Genomic DNA, 18,775 nt, shown 5'->3' on the forward strand with positions numbered 1-18,775 from the left:
CACATCTCCCTTGTCCTTCCTCCAAAGCACCATGAGGGATGAGGTGCCATGGGGGGCTGCAGGTCACCTGTGTCCGGGCACTGGTGTTGGCAGCCCCATACAAAGCTGTAGGAAAAGTAGCCATATCCCTGGAGGCTGATTACAGAGCACCTCTCTTGCCAGGGTTCCAAAATGCAAAGGTGGAAAGCACAGGATTGGCGATGATTTGAAACTACTCCCTCTCCCTCCATCTGCTGCTCCGAGCCCCCAGGTGAAACTTGTGTGACTTTACAAGCCCTCTGAAACAGTCAGCACTAAGCAAGTCCTCCCTTGTTGTTTGGGTGTTTGATGTGGGCCTCCTTCCTTGTGTTTCTCTCAAAAAGGCATTAAAGAGCCCTGGCTGGGGACTCTGGGACACAGACCAGGTTTGGGTCAGGGGCTCAGCTGCTGCCTCCCTCAGCAACCTGCTCTGGGACTCTGGGTTGTCTCCCAGAGAGCTGGCAGTGGGCGAGAGCTGTGTGTGCCATGTGACAGCACGTGCCAGTGCACTGCCCAGGCCGATGGGGCTTATACCCATTTGTGTATTTTGGTACAAAATGACAGTGTGGTTCTGCCATACAGCACAGGCACCAAGTGTACCTCCTGCACGGCTCCCCTGTCCCCTCCTGCATAGCCACTCTGCCTCACACTGCCTGTCCTGCCCCACGCTGCCTCCGATGATGTGCTGGGCTCCAGCACCACTTGTACAATCACCACACGTGCCTGGGCACAGGCTCACTGCATGTGAGCCCGTCAGCGCAGCTGCTTGTGCTGCACACCTCCTCCAATCATGCTGTGTGAGCTGAAGGATTTGGGAAGCTCTTTTTCCTACCAAATGGGGTGGAGAGAAAGAAAAACTGGTGCACACACCCCCGTAATCCAAAAGTGAAGCAGATCCCATTGGGGTGAAAGTACAGTACTAGCAGGAGTGTTGTTCACAGCCATCTCCTGTTGAGGTGGGTGTCTCAGAGTCTGTCTGCAACAACATGCCTTAAATAAGCTGTACTCAATCCTTGTGAGTCTTGAACATCTTTTGTGGTGATGAGTGGGGTTGAAGGACACTTTCCTCTGAATGGAGTCATGAAGCAGCAATGTCATACACTCAAGAGTCATATATTAATTTAAGAAACACCATCCATTCCATGCCATGGATCATGGCTTCAACCAAAGCCTTGTGAACATCAAATCCTCCATCAGGCATTGTTCATCCCCTGGGAGCACAATATTTACTGCTTGGTTGCTGCAGTTGGATTCACTGCAGCAGTAGCATAGTCCCAAGGTTGAGTCCTGTGGCTGAACAGCCACATGTGCCTCTCCTGCTCGTGTATCACCTGGAAATTCACACACTGGGAAGCACAAAGGAAGCTGGGGCCATGGCCCCTTGCCATCACCAGTAAGTCTACCCCTGGGTGGATCAGCCCTTCTGGTTAAACGGGTCACTGCCCTTCCTCTTTGGGCCTTCCCCGTCATCACCAAACGAGACTGCCACCGAGATGAGTCAAACCGTCAGACACCATCTGCACCCTGCACAGAGCACATCCATGCCTTGGATAGCTCACCTGGAGGGCTCAGCCCAGGCAGCGGAAGCAAAGAAGCCCTGGCTGACTGGGGGGCGTCTGGTAGCTGAACCTTTTCAGTGTCCCAAGTGCAGCTGGGTGATCTGGTTCGTTTCTGACTGATCCCAGAAGGTAGACAAGGCCTGTGAAGACAGCAGTGAGAGGAAATTTGGCCTTGAATGGATGTACTCTACCAGGGCTTGAGATCTGCTGACCTGGAGACTCTTGTAAGTGTACATCTGAGTACTTGCTTATGAGCTGCTAAGTCCTTGCCAGGAGCAGATTAGATGTTGCTCAACTAAGTGCACAACCAGTTGATCTGTACAGGACAGGAGAAGGAGAACGTGGTTCATCCCTTCAAAATAGCCTGGGGTGAACTCTAATAATTGGTGTCTTGAGACTGAAACTCCCCGATGTGCAGGAGGTCTGACCCTGCCAACCTCCTGTCAACCCTTCAGCTCTAGTCAAGCTTGCTCTTCCTCTCCAGTGGGGTCAGATGGACCCATGTACCTGGAGCTTGGTGTCCATATCTGGAAAGCTAGCACATTTGGCATTTTCTTTCTACAGTTTTCTTCTTTTAAAATATGGACAAAAAAAAAAAAAATTGCATCACTAATGACATTCAAAAATCCCCACACAAAAGTGGCAAAGCCAAATACCAAAGACCTAGAAATTGCCAGGAATGGGTTTGCCTGGGCAGCCTAGCTTCAGCTGTCTTGTGCATATGCTGACTTCTGCATTTTGCCCTGGATTGCCACCTCTTTGGCACTCAGGCTGGACCTTAGCTGGAGGGAGCAAGAAGCTGGACAGCTAGGCTGCCTCCTTTCTTAGCAGGGGTGGGAAACTCCTATCAATGGGTGAAGCAAGAGACTGCAGAAAGAAAGGTGGTTCTTCTGGGTAGACAGCTGATGCCTCCCTGGAGAGCTTGGTCTGTGTCTACCCCTGCCTTGAAGTTACTCTGTGAGTTGGTAAGCCACATGAGCAAGAGCTTTCACAGGAGCAGCCGTGTCTTCCTCATTTCCCAAGCTGCTTTACAGAACTACTAAAGATTTGCAGATGCAGACACAGACATCAGGATCTGGGGTTTGACTAAATTTAGTGCTGCATAGTGCCAAAACCATTAAAAAATTTAGATCCTAGTTGGTTCAAAATGTGTATCCAAAATTAATGAGTACTTATGACCTAAATCTCCTTTGTCTCTTATTTTGCACCTGTTAAATAGGTATAACTCCATCCCTTCATCCTCAGCTCTGGACCTGAATAGGTGCCTGAGAAAAAGGTGCCTGAGCTTCGTTAATAACCCTGAAGCACTCACTCAGTGCTGAAGTGCCAAGCATTAAAAAGAGTCCATGAAGAAATGGAAAAGCAGGATGATGGAGCTCGCTGACTGCAGGACAAGATGAAGGTAACATGGCCATGCCAGGGAATAAACCCTAGTGGATCATGCAGCTACAGAGCACAGCATGTTACACAGCATGAGGGCATAAATGCAGTGCGCTTTAGGGATTTAATTGTGGGATTTTCATAATTTTGAGTGCTTGACTTACAGCCCTTGTCATTTATCAGACATTCCGGGTGTAAAGTACCTGTTTTCCTCTACTTTGGCTGGTTGCACCCAGTAAGGACTGAAAGTGCTGGTATTTGCTCTGTGCCAAGTGGGACAAATTTGGTGGGACGATGCTTTAGCTCTCCTAGCACAACCTCACTCTCACACTCAGCTCAGTCAAGATCAAATAGCCCTGGTGACAGAGACTGGGGAATCTGCACACGTTGCAGACATGACAACAGGTGCTGGCAGAGCAGGACTTGGCAGATGTATCTGGTAGAGAGCAGGGACTTTGTTCAACACAGCCATTCTCAGCACTGATTTCTGCAAAAGTCTTCAAACTCATGTAAGGAATTATAAACAAGTCATTGCAATTGTCCAAATATTGTAAGAAAGTATTTGCATAAAATGCTACATGTGAAGCAGAAACAACCTCAGTGGTTTACAGGAAGCTGAAGTTGGTAACTGCTCTAGGCTGGATTTTTAAATAGCACTATCCACTGAACGGCCTTGCAAACGAGATGAGTGAGGTGGATGGGCTGAGATGCTGGTTTGAATGTTGCTGTCATAAGCCTACTGCAGGCAAGAGCTCTGGAGCAGCAGGTTTAGAAGGAAACTCCAGCACTCACCTGTGCTGAGGAAGCTGGTTGCACATGTAGGACATAAGGAAAGAGGCTTTGAAGCAAAGCTGGTTGAAAAATACCCCATATGCTCTCTTGGTTCTGAGGAACCCATCCTAGCAGCACAGTTTTTTCTCCTGCCACCTCTTTTTTTTTTTTTTTTTTTTTTTTTTTTTAATTTTTTAATTTTTTTTTCAAACCCTGGGAAGATAACTCATAATCCATCCTAGAGAGGCAGGATTCAACTTGGATTTCTTTTGAGAGATGTTTCTTCCCAGCCACTTCATATAAAGGGGCTTAAATAACTTTCCTGAGTTGTCCATCCCAAGGTCTTCCTAACCTCATCTTGCTTTGAATATCAGACTTTTCCTGCTGCAGTTGGAGCCTGTTGCTTCCTTACCCTGCTTTGGCTACACAGAAACCAGCTGACCACCCTTTCCATTACAACATATGAAGGACTGCTCCTTCCTCACCACCCACTTCCTACCCCCAAGACTTCTCTTTTCTTGGCTAAATGGGCACAGCTTCTTCACTCCTTTCTCTTAGGACAATATTTTTGTGTGTTTATCCTTTGTATTTTCTTCCAGACTACTCCACTTCTTGGCCTGGACTCTGAAAGGGTCCTGCACAGGCAGCACAAGGCAGTCATCTCCTCCACCCTGCCCAGAACCCCAAGTCAATACCTGACCCCTTTGCTGCTGGCAAAGCTTCAGTTTTCAGTGCTCTGCAACCCCTGGATTTTTGCCTCCTGTTTTGCTGCCCTATGGGTTATTCCCCAGATCTTCTATCTACAGCTTGCTTCACTTTACATTTGCATTTGTTCTTGCTGACCTGCATCTTGCTGCTTTCAAACCATTTCTATGCAGTCAAGATCACACTGAGCCCAGGCTCCCGAGTCCCTGCAGCCACTCTGTTCTGGGAGAACAAGACTTCCTTCAGCATTGGCTGCTGTAATTTACAAGGGAGAAGTACAAGGTTAGTTCTGCCCTTCCCCTAAAAACCTCTGGAACCATCCTTTCTCCATCAAGCTGCTGGTATGGTGAGTTTTTCCAGTGCCACTGACAGTGATTTCACAGCTCCTGTGATTAAGATCAAAGAAAACTAAATTATTCTGGAGAGAAAGTCAGGGGATGTTATTCACAGTGTAAATTTAGTCACCTAAGTCATGCACAGAGATTAGGAGACTAACTTCTGAATCTCTCCCTCATAGAGGGGGGGAGCCTGGGCAAGGGCAGCAGGAAATCAGCTCCCCATGCTGTGCCTGCAGCAGATGCCCAGGTCAGTTCCCACAAAGCTGTGAGCAAATGCTGGTGGAGCCATACTGGTGTTTCTGCTGCTCTGGGTTGGGGGATCACATCTCTGACCAGAGAAATGGCAGGGGGCTCTCTCTGCCTATGAGGAGAAAATATGGGTCCAGCCCAGCCCAGAGAAACATTGTGAAGACTCTGCCCATCTTCCCACCAGGAGACACTTGTCTCACTTACAGATGCTCATAAGTGGCAGGAATTCATTAATATCATGGCCAGTTCAAGAGAAAAGAGTGTGTTTGGACAAGGCAAGGAAAGGGATGCTCTCTTATTCCTGCTCAGAAATACCAAGTGTACAGACCCTCTCCCATGCTGTTGCTCTCTCCCGAGGTATCTTCATCAGCTGTCAATAAAAGCCCAGCTCTGGGCAAATCAAGGTGCACTCAAAATCTTCCTCCTCCTCAAAGAACAGCCTTTGCTATAGCCACATTCTGGACAGTTTTGCACTAACTGTCCAGCTCCTGCCAGGACACTCAGCTTTCCTCTCTACCTTCTGCCAACAGCCCCACCACCTTCCCAACTGCCTCCCAGACAATGGCCCTGCTAGGTACAAAAGAAAGGAGTTCAGCTAATTTGTCGAATAATGGAACAAGGATATTTTTCTCTGAGGAAAGAGCTCCCTCCATCCAGCAGCCTGCAGAGCAGGACAGGCCAGGCAGTCTCTGAGACCCACTCACCAGCAGAGGAGTGTGGTTTCCTTGGGACAGTGGGAATCAAGCAGTGTGCCTCCTGGAAAGGAAGTGCCACACAGGGTTGCAGAGTTCAGAGGAAGTGTAGCAATGCAGCGAGAGATAATGGATCCTTCAAGGGCTGTGCTGCTAACCAGTGCCTTGGGAGGCCTGAACTCAACACCTCTCACCTCACTGATCCCTTTGGCTACTCCATTTCTGGAGACAGCTACACCAGAAGAGCCCTGCATGCTACAGGGGGGCTGCACTTCCAGGAAATTGGGTCCCTCAGTGTGGGTCATGCCAAGCAAACCCTTGCAGCCCTATTAAAAAGTGGTGGATCCTGGCATTTCCATACAGCACACCAGGAGGAAAAATACACTCAGTGCTGTGAAATGTTCAGATAAAAGGGCTAAGAGTAGAACACCAGTGCCACAGGATGTTTCTAAAAAGGCAAATGGGTCAAATGGAGTAGTTTCACTATTGGAGCTAAATCAGGAGATTTCCCTGAGCCACCCAGCCTGCAGCCAGCCCCACACAGTTTTTGGTTTTGGCCATGTTTGCTCCTGTGTTGGCTCCATGAGTGGCAAGGATGGGAAGAAATGCTAGCAGTGCCCATGCAAGTCTGCACTGTCTTCCAAGCACATGCTTCTCTGCAAGTGTGTTTTCTGTGCTGCAATACAGAAATTATTTACAATACTCTTTCCCAAATGATGACTGCTCTCTAGTGCCCTTACCTATGTCCTCCTGAGACTTGCTAGCTCTTCCTGACTGAGGCAGGAGAAACTCAACGAAAAGACCCACAGACAACAAAACCCAGTAAGCTGGGAACTGGGAATTGCTGTTTTCCACAGGAGTAGGTTACTGTAGATGTGTTCATGCCTGTTTCTAGGTCTGCTCCTTATTGCACATGCAAGAACTTAGCAGCTCCGAAGTCGTGTGCTTCCGTCTGTGGATGGAGAGCCTGCTGACATGTGGCCCTGGCTCACCCTGCTGGATCTGGTGACATGAGCAAATCAGAAAGCGAATGGTCCCTGCTTTGGCACTTCCTACTCCTGCATTGTCACCTCCAGAGCCACTAGCATGGAGTACTCTGAGGGTACCCCTGAAGCACTGCTGTCCTAGGGGCTGATTGCACATCTTTAGTCTTCTGGGGCTCATACTAAGGGTAGAAGTAGTCCCAGAGATCACAGGCTGGAGGACAAAGAAGGGCATCCAAAGCAGCTTCTCCTTGCTGCTGTCTGCATGGGCTGATCCATAGATTCTAACATTTCCAGCACTTTGTCTGCCAGGGCTGCTATTCCCTAATGGCCAGTGGTGACATACTAATGAATGTTTTAAAGTGCTAAATAGCTTTGCTTTATAGAAAATACTAGCCCTACCCAACCCAGTTCAAATGTTCTATGATCGTGAGCATTTCTTCTTCAATGGGACTGGTGCTACCTCGTGCCCACATGAAGCACCTGCACGAGAAGTGTTGATGTGGCAGCTGCTGAGGGTGCCCGTCCCCTGCCCGGGACCCGCGTCAGCGCTGTCGGGGGCGGCAGGAGGGGGTGGGTGGCTTGTGGGGAGATGTGTGCCTGCTTGGGAATTTCCTCAGCTGTGCTGGGGTGACTGAGGTTGCCTGGGGCTGGACTGACCTCCTGCCTGCATAGGGTTAGCATGGGACACAGTAGCCCTGGAATTTCTGGGGCTCCCAGTGTCACCTCCTCCGCACAGCCCTCCTTTGAGGGTCCAAGTTTCATAGCCAGAGCTGGGGCTTTTCTTCCTTTCCATCATTGCTGTTTGTCTCAGAGAAAACCCATAGCGTTGTTTTTCAACTGCCTGAAGGTGTTTTTCGGGGGTTTTTCAGGCTATTTTGAAGCTCGTTTTTCCCAGATGTGCTTTTTTCTTCTTCTTCTTCTTCTTTTTTTTTTTTTTAATTGGTTTTAAAATTTTTTTTTCTTCTGTAACTTTACTTCTTTGCCTTAAAGTTTCCGGCCACGTGACTTTCAGCTTACATCCCTGAGGTTCTGAGAAACCACAGGAGGCTGAGACCTAAAGGGAAGGTGCAGAGGCTCTGAGAGGAGCGAAAGTGTCGGAGTGCTGGGCAAGAGGACAGAGACCTTCTGGGACGGGTGAGAGTAGGAAGCCAAGGGCCACATCAGAGGTGACAGAGGAGGACAGAGGAGAGGCAGAGAAGCAAGACAGAAAGCAGGCACACCAAGAGCACAAAGGAAGCAGAAGAGACCCTGGGAGCCAGAAACACCAGCTATGCCCCACAGCTCTGACAGCAGTGATTCCAGCAGCTTCAGCCAGTCTCCCCCTCCCAGCAAGCAGGTAAAGCAGGGGCCCTTCCCCAGCTCTCCCCAGCTATTTCAGGGTGGGCTACAGATGGGTAGGAAGTAGGGTGGCACCCACTATCTGTGTTTTCACAGTGCAATATGGCAGAGCTTTCTAAGAATGGCTGTGGGGAGGGAGATGCAGGGCTCAGCCAAGGACCCTGGCAGAAGCTCCAGCCACTGAGCTGGGTATGGGCAGAGAGAGATGACCTGGTTCCCTGGGGCTATAGCAGGTGCAGCTGGGGTCCCAGGACCCCCTGGCATGGTAGATCCTGTGATACATGCCAGGAAGGCAGGAAGCTTTGGTGTGATTTGGTGCTCTGGTGAGGAGCCTGTGCAGGCACCTCCTGGCTGTGGACCAGGGCAGCTCAGGGGCAACCTGCCTGCTTCCTGCTTCTGTGGACAGCACTCAGGACCCAGAAAAGCCTTGCTACTTTGGATCTGCTTTCTGTAATGTTCAGCCTCAGCAGTTTTTCATGTCAGTGATGCTTCACAGAGGGATTTTATTTTGTTGCATGGCATACCTTAATGGTAGGTCTTTAACTGGCAGATACAGACACAAGTCTGAGTTATTCTCACTGCCTTTCTGGCTAAACTTTATTTTATCTGTCATTTGCCATTTCTGTAGGGCTGGCAACAAGTGCAAGTGCCTGGAACTTTGTTCAGAAATCTTGGGGTTCATCAAAGCAGATGATTTTTGGCTTCCAAACAAGGATGGCAATGCAAACTGGCTTGCATCCTAGTAAAGACAGGGATAAAGCAGAAGGTTTTCTAAAGGATAGGGACAGGCATTGATGCAGGATATGGGAGGTGCTATATCTGAGACATTTTCAGGGTATTGAAGGCAAGGATAAAACGGTTAAGTTCAAAGAAAAATATCTTGGGTTTGGGGGAGGGGGGAGAGGATGTGGACAGATAAATGGGCTGGGAAGATAACTTTTGTGGCTGAGTTTTGTAGTCTTGTGGAGAAGTGGTGGTGTGAATGTTAAAGAGTCCACAAGAGGGGCAGTGCAATATGAAAATAGAAGATGAAAGTCTGTGTGACAGTTTCAACTGTCAGAAGGCAGCAGAAGGACGAGATCTCAGCAGAGAATGGCTGGTGCATGAAGCTCATGACCTGAAGCCTGGAGACCTCTGTTCTCCCCTGCCTAAGGGGCTTGGGAGTGTTGCAATCAGCACTGCAGGCATTGCTAACAGGAGACTCCAGAAAAGAGCAAGGACAGAGATAAGAGAGGTGGAGCAGATAAGATCTGTGTTAGAATCAAAAGTTCTGAGTCTGTCTAGTTAAACAAATCAGGGACCATATTGTGCTGTGGGGGCTGCAACAAATAAAGCCTGAGACAGAAGGGTGATGGAGAAGAGAGGGACCAACAGGGTGAAAAGAGGAAAACACAGGCTGAATATCTGGAAAAATGGTATATCCAAGAAGCTGGAATGTCTGCAGTGCCATTGCCCTGCAGAGAGACAGGAAAGGAAATAGTTTTCTGTAGAAGAATTCAAATTGTCTTTTTTCCAGAGGGAGGTCCTTACTCTGGTCCATCAAACTATATCCCAGGCCAGTGTTGGAGAAGAAAGAGTGGTCATTTCCCAGCTGTGCTGGGATCCCCAAGGATGTCAGATGTGCCCCTCCTGGCAACAGGGGTACTAAAGGCATCACACATCCCCTGGACCACAGCTTTATACTGGTGTGCAGGGTGTGTCCTGTGCTTCGATGATGTTATCTGCTCTGTCCCTTTCCCAATTACTGCCCTGCAGGAGGAGGGTGAGGGAGAGAATTACCCAGTCATTTCCATGCCTTGTTTCCCTAGGACTCTTCTGATGACATGAGAAAAGTCCAAAGGAGGGAGAAGAATCGTATTGCTGCCCAGAAGAGCCGCCTGAGGCAGACCCAGAAAGCAGACACACTGCACTTGGTGAGCACTTCCACCCTTTCTCCTCCGTGGTGCTGAGGACTCATGGGAGACACCTGTGCTTTTCCCCTGGGACTCAGAGCAGAGATGCTCAGTGGAGGCAGGACAGGAGAAGTGAGGCCAGGGCAGGCTGTAGGAGTTAGTGCTTGCTGTGAGAGCACACAGCCCAGGATGACTGCCACTGAAGTGTTTAGTTTTGCAGCTAATTTTGAATCCATCTTTATCTCTCAGTCTTTCATTAGTGATTTCCTTTCCCAGCCTCTTCTGACTGAGCTCTTTGAAAGCATAGTCTCACCTGGCTTGGCTCTCCCCAGATTTGAGATTCATGCCACCACTTATTCAGAGGTGCAACAGTGTACAAAGATACTTTTCTGTGCCACTGTGGGCATCCCCAACAGCTCTTCCCAGTGTGAAGAACTAGATATCTGCCTTTCAGGAGGGATACCCACTTCTGGCTGAGTGTGTTTGGGCAGGTGTATGGGGTCAGTGTTGGAGTATAAGGACTGGGATGCTCTGAATTTTGCACATTAATAAATGTGTCCCATGCATTTTGGGCCACTCAAGGGTAGGGTGAAGAACATGCAGCTTGCAGGGGCAGAAACCATCTTTATCCCTGTGCTGGGCTTGGCTGTCTTTCAAAAAGTGGTAGCTGAGCTTATGTTTGAAAAAACATCCTTTGATTTAGCAGTCTCCATATTCCCACTATTGGAAATAATGAGAATCCAGTTCTGAACCTTCCTCCTTACATAGTGCCCTTAGTCCATGGTTGGAGCCAGGTTTAAGGGAGAGATTTCACTCTTTTCTCAGTAGCTGATGAGCCTTCTTGAGCTGACATGGTTCTAGGCTGATTGCATTACATCAGCCAGCAGCAGTGGCTCTGGGCAGCTGTATCTGAGAGAGGTGAGAAAATACCCTTTCTTTGGGGTCAGTGCTCTCTCTACAGTAATCCTAGAGGTAGGTATTGGCTCTGAGCTTTCCCCAGGAAAATCCTGCCTAGCTGTGCACCAAGCAGGATTGGGCTGCTTTTCTTAGAGCGCTTGCTTATGAGATTACTGTTGCTCAGCTACCATTGACAGCACACAGTCACTTGTGTGACTTGCCTTCCCATTGGGATGGGGCAGTGGGGCTAAGCCCATTTTAGATCCCAACAGGAAGATGAAAATATGCAGGGAGGCAAGTAGATGATGGATGGTAAATTTCTGCTAAGTTTTTTTTCAGTTCAAGTGGACAGGGACCCCTTGCTGCTCCTGGGTTCATTCCTTGAGCACTCTTTGCCTTTGGTCATTTCTGCATCAGGGACTTTGTTTCTATGATGTGGTTCTTCACAGAAAAGCATGGTTCCTTTTGAGCTATGGTGGTATGAAAGGAGCCACCAGCTCCATCTGCCCCAGGGTTTTCTAGCTTGTGTTTTGAGGGGAATGAGTCATAGGAAAGCTGGAACTCCTGGCCTTGGGTGATTCCCCATCAGTTCCTGAGTTCAACAACAGTCATGATTTCCAATCCATTTGGTCCCACCTGAGAAATGCTGTTTGCTGTGTGAGCTCCTGCTGTGGGAGCAGCTGTAATTGCTGGGTGCATTTCAACCTTGGAATCAGCATGGCAGCGGAGGGGCAAGCAGAAGGTTTGCTTTGCCAAAGTGGTGGTGCAGCTTTCCAGAGCCTCCAAATGCTGGGTCTTGCTTTAGCATACTCTGCTGAGTTTCCAATCCTCTGGTCCTGCCCAGGCTGCTGGCTTCAGGGTCAGTTGATGCCTGCAATGCTTCAGCCTGGAGCTGGCTGCACTTCAGCAGAAGCAGAGGTATCAAAGGCTTCGATGCTCTCAGTATTGTTGAGACAAGGCTGAGCATCATTATTAACCCCTTCGTTGTTATTCTCATTCATACCAGTATTAATTCAGTTCTTCTGAGGCCTTAGTTTCTCTTTTCTTCTGAGTCAAGCGTCTCCCCTTCCTCCCCATCATGCCGCTGCTTTCCTCGGCTGCTAGCAGGAAGCAGTGAGTCTCTTCTTTCCAGGGCCATGACAGGTTTCCTGTGGCAGGTGGTTTTCTGGTTAAAGACGGCGGTTATTCAACGTGCTCTCCCCCGGGGGCTGGGCTGCCCGGGAAGCGCCCGCCCGGAGATGTGTGTGTGCATGAGAGGGAGCGAGAAAGCCTGGGCGGGAGCAAGCCACAGTCAGTTCTCGTAAGCCGGGCCCGGGGAGCCTGGCTGGGGCTGCCGGCGTCGCACCCACACCCGGCCTGGCCAGCTGGGGGAGGAGGGTTTGCCCAGGCGTGGCTCTGTGATGAATTTACCAGAAAGATATCGTTCTGGAAATTCTGTGGGGCAGAGCGGTGAAAGACCACAACCCTCATGTCCCTAGCTCATCCCTGTGGGTCCCACGCTGAGGAAACCCCTGTGGTTTTGTCTCCTCAGGAGAGTGAAGACTTAGAGAGACAGAATGCTGCCCTGCGCCGGGAGATCAAGCAGCTGACAGAGGAAATGAAGCACTTCACATCGATGCTGAGCTCCCATGAACCCTTCTGCTCCATCCTGACATCCCCTCCACCGCCTCCAGAAGTGCTTTATGCCACACACTCTTTTCATCAGCCCCACATTAGCTCCCCACGCTTCCAGCACTGAGCCAGCCAGGAGGACAGCAGCCTGCTAGCTCCACTGATGGCAAGAAGTAACTTTGTGGGGCTTGCTTTCCCATCCAAGGGAAGGAATTGGACAGACGGACATTCCTTCTTAAAGTATGTATTCTGAGTGACTTGCCTAAGACTTGCTCCCTGTGCAGAAATGGCTGAGCCACCGTGAGGCATCTTTGGACAGTTTCCAGCTTGGATTCTGGGAGGAAGAGGCAGTCACAAAAGGGCACCATCCCCCTTCTCTGGTCCTTGTTTGGGGAGACTCAGGGGAGTGTGCAGCACCGGCAGCCTCCGTAAGAGCAGCTGGCTGTGGCATGCAGCCAGACCTCCAGGAAGAAGAAAGGGAGCAGGAGTGGAGGGGAAGGTTGGGGGTCACAGAATGTCAGGGCAAAACTGGTTTATTTTTGTAAAATAAAGATTGAAAATGCTTAACTCTTTGTTTCCAAATTAGGATTTGAGTCACTCCTAAGGCCTGGTGTGATACAGTGAAACACAGGCAGCAGGATGGGAAAACTTGGGGCCCACAAAGCAGCCCTGCATGCACAGGAGTCTAATCCAGGGCCAGCAATCAGAGCCCCACTTTTAAAAGGGGGGCCCATGCATGTAGGCTGGGCAGGCTGTGCAGCAATGGTTTGTGGGCTGATCAGGTCCCTGGGGAGGATGGGTCGCTCTTTGCTGTAGGGCTTAACCTGGCTAAAGATTGTGACATGCCATGTAGTATCACAGGTCTCTTCCCTGCTGACTCTCTCAGCTCCCTGCTACTGGTGGCTATGCCTCCACATGCTCCCTTGCATGAGTGGAGGTGCACTGCCATGTTGTGTCAGCTCCCAGGTCTTGGTGGGCTGGTGGAGCCTTCAGTTTGGCCAGCAGTGCAGCTAGGAGGAAGCATCATGGCATGGAAGGAACTGATGGTGTTTTTCTGGAGTGCACAGAAGAAGCAGGACCTAGCAGGACTCTTGCTCCAAGGTACCCTGCTAAGGCATGTAGCTGCAGCCTACATTCTTTCCCCTTGCTCATCAGTCACAGCTCCAGAAAAGGCTGCTGCACTATCTCATGCATTGAAACAGATGAAACCTGAAAGGTCACAGAGGAGTAGATTAGTACTCCTGAGTCTGATTTATTGGAAACACAAGCCAGTCCAAAGAGGCAGTCTCTGCACCTTACAGCACACCAGCCAGCAGCCCCACTCTGTGCACAAGGCTGAAGCCCCCCTGCCAGTGGTTCTGTTGCTAACAGTGGCTGAGGACTGTTGCCATCTTCAAGGAGCATCAGCTGCAATCTTTCAGCATAAGGTACCACAATCAGTGCTGCTGAGAAAGGCTTTTAAATGAGGGAAATTGACCAAATTTGTAGATATCCTTCTGCAGGCACAGAGAAGCAGCCTATTTCCAGATAGGTTTTGGCCCATCATCATAGCCCTCAAGAGCGATTGGGTAAAGTCCGCAATGTGCCGTGCTGTGCATATTTTCTCTCTCTGGTTTGCACTAGCAAGAAGATAACCAAATACTGTCCTGTCTCAGCAAGCTGTCCTCAGGATAGGTGCAGGTAGCACTTTGATTTCTCCTGACACATGGTGTGCTCAGAGATTTGTGAGCTTCCTACCTCCAGTTTCTGTGCCAGCATGGGAGGCACCGTGGTCAGAGACGCCTGGTGCCAGCACAATGGCCTGGGTGCCACTACCTACAAAAGCAGTGCTGAGGCAATGGGGGATTGCACTGGCTCTCTCTGTCTGTGTAGCTCTGGGATGAGGGATGAGCACATTTAGGGAAGGACCTAGGGAATTATGGTGGTTATTCCAGCTAGGTAGCTGGGTTTCTGCATGTATGACATGCAGAATACATCTACAGGACTAATTTCATTGTGTCTTACACCACCCCTCTCTGCTAGATCTCACACCAATAGGGTTCACTCTAACCATCAGTTCAACAAACAGCTGATTCCTTGCACAGGCTATGCTTTGAGCCAGTCAGGCTACATAGGTTCTTCCCAAGGTGCTTTTCTCTGGAATTTATCCCTTTAATCCTGAGAGAGACAACTGACTCCAGCTCTAGATGAGCTTATCTTTACAGGCTCTGCTTCTCCTCCTTGAGCTTCTGGGGGATTTTCTCCCAGATTTTTCACTTTCACTTTTGCTGTTCCTTAGGATTCTGATGCTCCCATGCTTCCTGGTTTACAGTCAGAGAAAAAAGCTACTGCTACCTTGATTGGGGTTCGCCGTGGAGGGCACTGCAGGCTCATGCTCTTCACTGGAGGATGCAAAAGAGTCCCACCGAAGCTTGCAGAGTTGCATACATGAGAGATCTCCATCCTTGCTGTGACCTTTTTATTTTCTCATGGCTATAAAATGCTAAGCTTTGTTTTAGCTGCAGATGGAGAAGGTACTACTGTGATGTATATGTGACCTATGCCCACACAGATACAGAGCAAATATTTCTGCTGCAAAGCTGCTGAAGTCTAGATCCTTCAGGCTGGCTGGGTTTCTGTGTAATGCCTGCAGAATTGCTAGACCCAGTCACTGGTAACGTCTCAGACATATTGCTGCAACTCAGAACGAAAATAAGCAGCCAGTGGTGAGACTGGGAGACGGGTTTGCAGCAACATCCTCTCCAAAAACTAAACAATATTCTTGGCATCATCAGTCAATGTGCCCTCCCTCTGCACGGCTGACTGTGAGCTGGAAGGCCTCCTACCTGTGTTGTGCTCAGCCATTCTGGCCAAACAAAGCCATTCTGGTGTTTGCGGGTCCTTGGAGACACATCTTCCAATCTGACCTGGCTTTGCCCCGGACTTGCCCACAAAAACCTGATCACAGAACATGATCTGCATGGTTCAAGCCGGTTTTGAGCTCTGCTTTCTTCTGTAATTGTGAGTTATCTGGGAGACAGTCCCCCTTAGTTATAAAGAATGGTCCTCCTGGGAGAATGTCCTTATCTGCCAAGCAGCAAAGACAACATATCCTTTCTGCCCTTTTAAACAGTGTAGTGAAAAAATATACTTTCCTAAAGCTATTTCCAGAGCTGCACAAACTGCTTGTTCCAGCTGTGTGAGGAGATTCCTTCACTTCAGTACTGGTGCTGTCTCTTGCTTCTTCCCGGGCTCCTGGCCTCTCCTCAAGGCTCCTCACACTTTTCATTTCCTTCATCTGCTTTTCATTTCTGAGTAGAGACCTGCCTGTGCTCTGGTGTGGCCCTCGCTGCTGTCCGCAAATGAACTGCAAATGTGCCTAAACGAGGAGCAAGGTGCAGGGAGGTGGCCAGGGCAATCACTGCCGATTGCTTTCGATTGTCTGCTCCTCCCAGCAAGGCAATTCCTGTAATTTTCATTTCCTGGGCACCTGGCATTTCTCAAGTGTTGTGTGCGTTATCTGGCCATGCCCAGCCTTCAGGAGCACTGAGTTGCTGGCTGCTCCAAGGGAAGGGGATGCTTCTGGGCACACAACTGGATAAACCGGGTGATGTCCGGGCCTGTGGAAGCCTGTCCCTGCCCCAGCAGAATGTCAGCGCCTTTCTGCTGTGCTACAGAGCTCCTCACTGAAAACCTCTCTCAAAGCAGTACCTAAACGAGGGCTCACAGGAGGCTAAGATACTCTTTTCCAGCCGGGGAAGGCCGGACAGGAGAGAGACAGCTCTGCCCTGCAAGCGCAGCCTGCCGAACACTGCGGGTGTGCTGGCCTCTGCTGGGCGAAGCTGAGCGCTCCCCGCCCGCACCGGCGCTCCTCTCGGCAGAGCCGCTTCGGCAAGGCACCGACTAAGCAGCTCTGTCGCCCGTTTCGCTGGGGCTCCAAAGTATTTATGCACTTGTTTCACAAATCCCGTCTCAGAATTCACTTCTGTTAGAGCTGCCAGCCTGTATCAGCAAGAGGATAACCTCCTGCATGCTGAAGCAAAGCAGCAGCCCACAGAAGGGACCCTATCTCTGCTTCCTGCAATGATCATAGTGTACAAAGCAGCACTAGTCATACAAAAATGCTGCCTGGATGCTAATACTTCAGCATACAGAGATCAAAGAAGATCAGGAATCACTGCTAAGAGACAAAGTATTTTTATAAATCATAAGATGTCAAGAAGAGAAAAACCAAGGCATGTCATGAAATGGCAAGAGTGAATAACCCTGTGCTCACTTTGTCTGTGTTCTGCTGGTTTTGCCACCTTATTGATTGTTGATCTGGAGGAGATTTGAGCAGTGAGGCAGAGTTATATGTATCCATTAAGTTTTTTCAGGTTACTCAAAAACCCTACCCCACTAAATGTTAGGGAGCATACATTCTTTGCTTGCCAGGCCAGGGTTACAAGCAGTGTGGTAAAGTTAGAACATGAGACTATAATTTTACAGCAGACATCAGCGCCTGAGAGTTCTCCTGTCTCAGAAACATTCACGCAGTGATAACACACCTTCCCCCCACCTCTTGTACCACTTCTGTGCTTTTTGCTAAGACACAATCAGCTTTTCTCCCCTCACAACAGCAGTGGTTTGGTGCCATTGTCCTCAGAACTTTTCCCAGGTTTGGTTTTTTTGCTGCAGTGTGAGTGGGAGGAAGAGGAGGGACATGCCTGAGTTCAGCAGTGAGGTACGCACATTTCCAGCACTCTTTTGTTATTAATTAATGTCAGCTGCAAGCAATAGAAGATTAAAATCTTTTTCTCACGTCATTTCTCATGCCATGAACTAGTATGACCCACTGAGATGGAGACTGGAGGATGCTGAGTAAGAAGGCCTAATACACTTCGAGCTTTGACATTTGGGGTTAATCTGTGACCCTGATCTGGGCTGGGTGTGGAAATCTAGACTATGGCTGAATTTTGAGGCTAACTCGATCTTTTTTCACTTCTTTTATTTTGAGCTGAACAAGGAGAATTGTATCTGGAGTGCACAGCAGAGCAGTGAGGTGTGTTTGCCCTAATAACAGAGCTTATGCACAGCTTTCCTCACAGCTGTCTATATCTCCACAGCTTTTCACAAGCAAAGGTTGAGAGCTGGGCTTAGATACTCAAGCAGCACAGCAGGCTAACCACAGCTACAGTTTTTAGATTAGAGCCAGTTCTCATCCGGCCTGATCAGAGGATGGGGCAGAGCAAGTTGGTATGCTTGCAGAAGGCCATGCAGAGGTAGCACAAGTACCCTGTGCCTGGGGAGGGTGCACTAACCAGAAAAAGGCACCTTTAAGGTGCCTTGGGCCCAAGTGTTCTTCCATCCTGTGCACTCCTTCTGCATCTCTTTCTTGCTGCAAGGAGGCAGCTGTGAATATTAGCACTTCAGCCATGCCATCCCATCTACTCTTCACAGTTCACTTACATGATTCACTCACACAAACATCACATCTGAACTGGACAGGGTTAAATTAAAGCCAATGCTCTGTTAAAGCCAGGCTTTGAATGGGGAGATTGGATTTGCAAAGAAGTGATGAATTCAAGCTGCTCTTGGGCAAGCCCTTGCAGCCCAGGCTGGAAGGTGTCAAACTGGAAAAAAATCCTGCCCCTGGCAGGAGCAGAAATCACCATAACTCTTTGTGGCCCTGTAAAATAGACAGAGATAATGGATGCATCCTCACCAAAGCTCCCAGATATGGAGAGCTACACATGAAATATACTGAAGGGGAGCAAAACATTATTTCCCTCCCCTGAGCTGTACTTTTGAAAGGCCTAAAGCTTTGGGCAGTACAGGTTTGGAGCTCAAAGTTAGCCCCTGCACAACTTTGGTTGTTTTGAGGCCTGCAGTCTTCTTCAGATGAGATTTTAGACTGTGCAACTAAGCCATTGTGTTTTGTGTAGAGGAAGGTAATTTTTGCAAAATTTTGAGTGCTGCAGAGGTTGCCTGCTGCACTGTAATGAATGGTGTTGTCCATCACTGTTCATGTACCCAGATTTTCTCACTGAAAATGTAACAGGAAAGATTCTTAAGGGTTTAGGGTATCAAAATAACTGTGTATCTAAACTACAGTAATAAACTAATCCATTGCCTTTAGAAACTGTATTCTGGGTGGCTCTTGGGATGCAGAAAGCTCTGGGGGCCAGCAGAGGGCTTGCCGGGTTCCCTGCTCCATAGGGGAACACCACTGGCTTTATCCAGAGAAGCAGCCCTGCAGGCCATGCTTCCCCGTGTGTCTCCAGCTTAGCACTGCATCCAGGTGTGACCCCGAAACGAGTGGCTCTGCCAGCTATTCAAGTCTTGTCATTCGGTCTTATGATACAAGTACCTAACCTCCAA

The 18,775-nt window shown here is 49.2% G+C and overlaps 1 protein-coding gene across 1 annotated transcript; it reads left to right on the plus strand.

The window, feature by feature from the left end:
• The first annotated feature begins 1,505 nt into the window (after positions 1 to 1,505).
• BATF (basic leucine zipper ATF-like transcription factor) lies at positions 1,506 to 12,973 on the plus strand. Its single transcript, XM_009101878.4, has 5 exons — positions 1,506 to 1,801; positions 2,797 to 2,979; positions 7,689 to 8,034; positions 9,845 to 9,949; positions 12,357 to 12,973. Exons 3-5 carry the CDS (start codon positions 7,969 to 7,971, stop codon positions 12,561 to 12,563), a joined length of 378 nt encoding a protein of 125 aa, XP_009100126.1. The 5' UTR covers positions 1,506 to 1,801; positions 2,797 to 2,979; positions 7,689 to 7,968; the 3' UTR covers positions 12,564 to 12,973.
• The last annotated feature ends 5,802 nt before the right edge of the window (positions 12,974 to 18,775 follow it).

This window comes from Serinus canaria, chromosome 5, assembly GCF_022539315.1.
Source record: "Serinus canaria isolate serCan28SL12 chromosome 5, serCan2020, whole genome shotgun sequence".
Lineage (NCBI taxonomy): Eukaryota > Metazoa > Chordata > Aves > Passeriformes > Fringillidae > Serinus > Serinus canaria.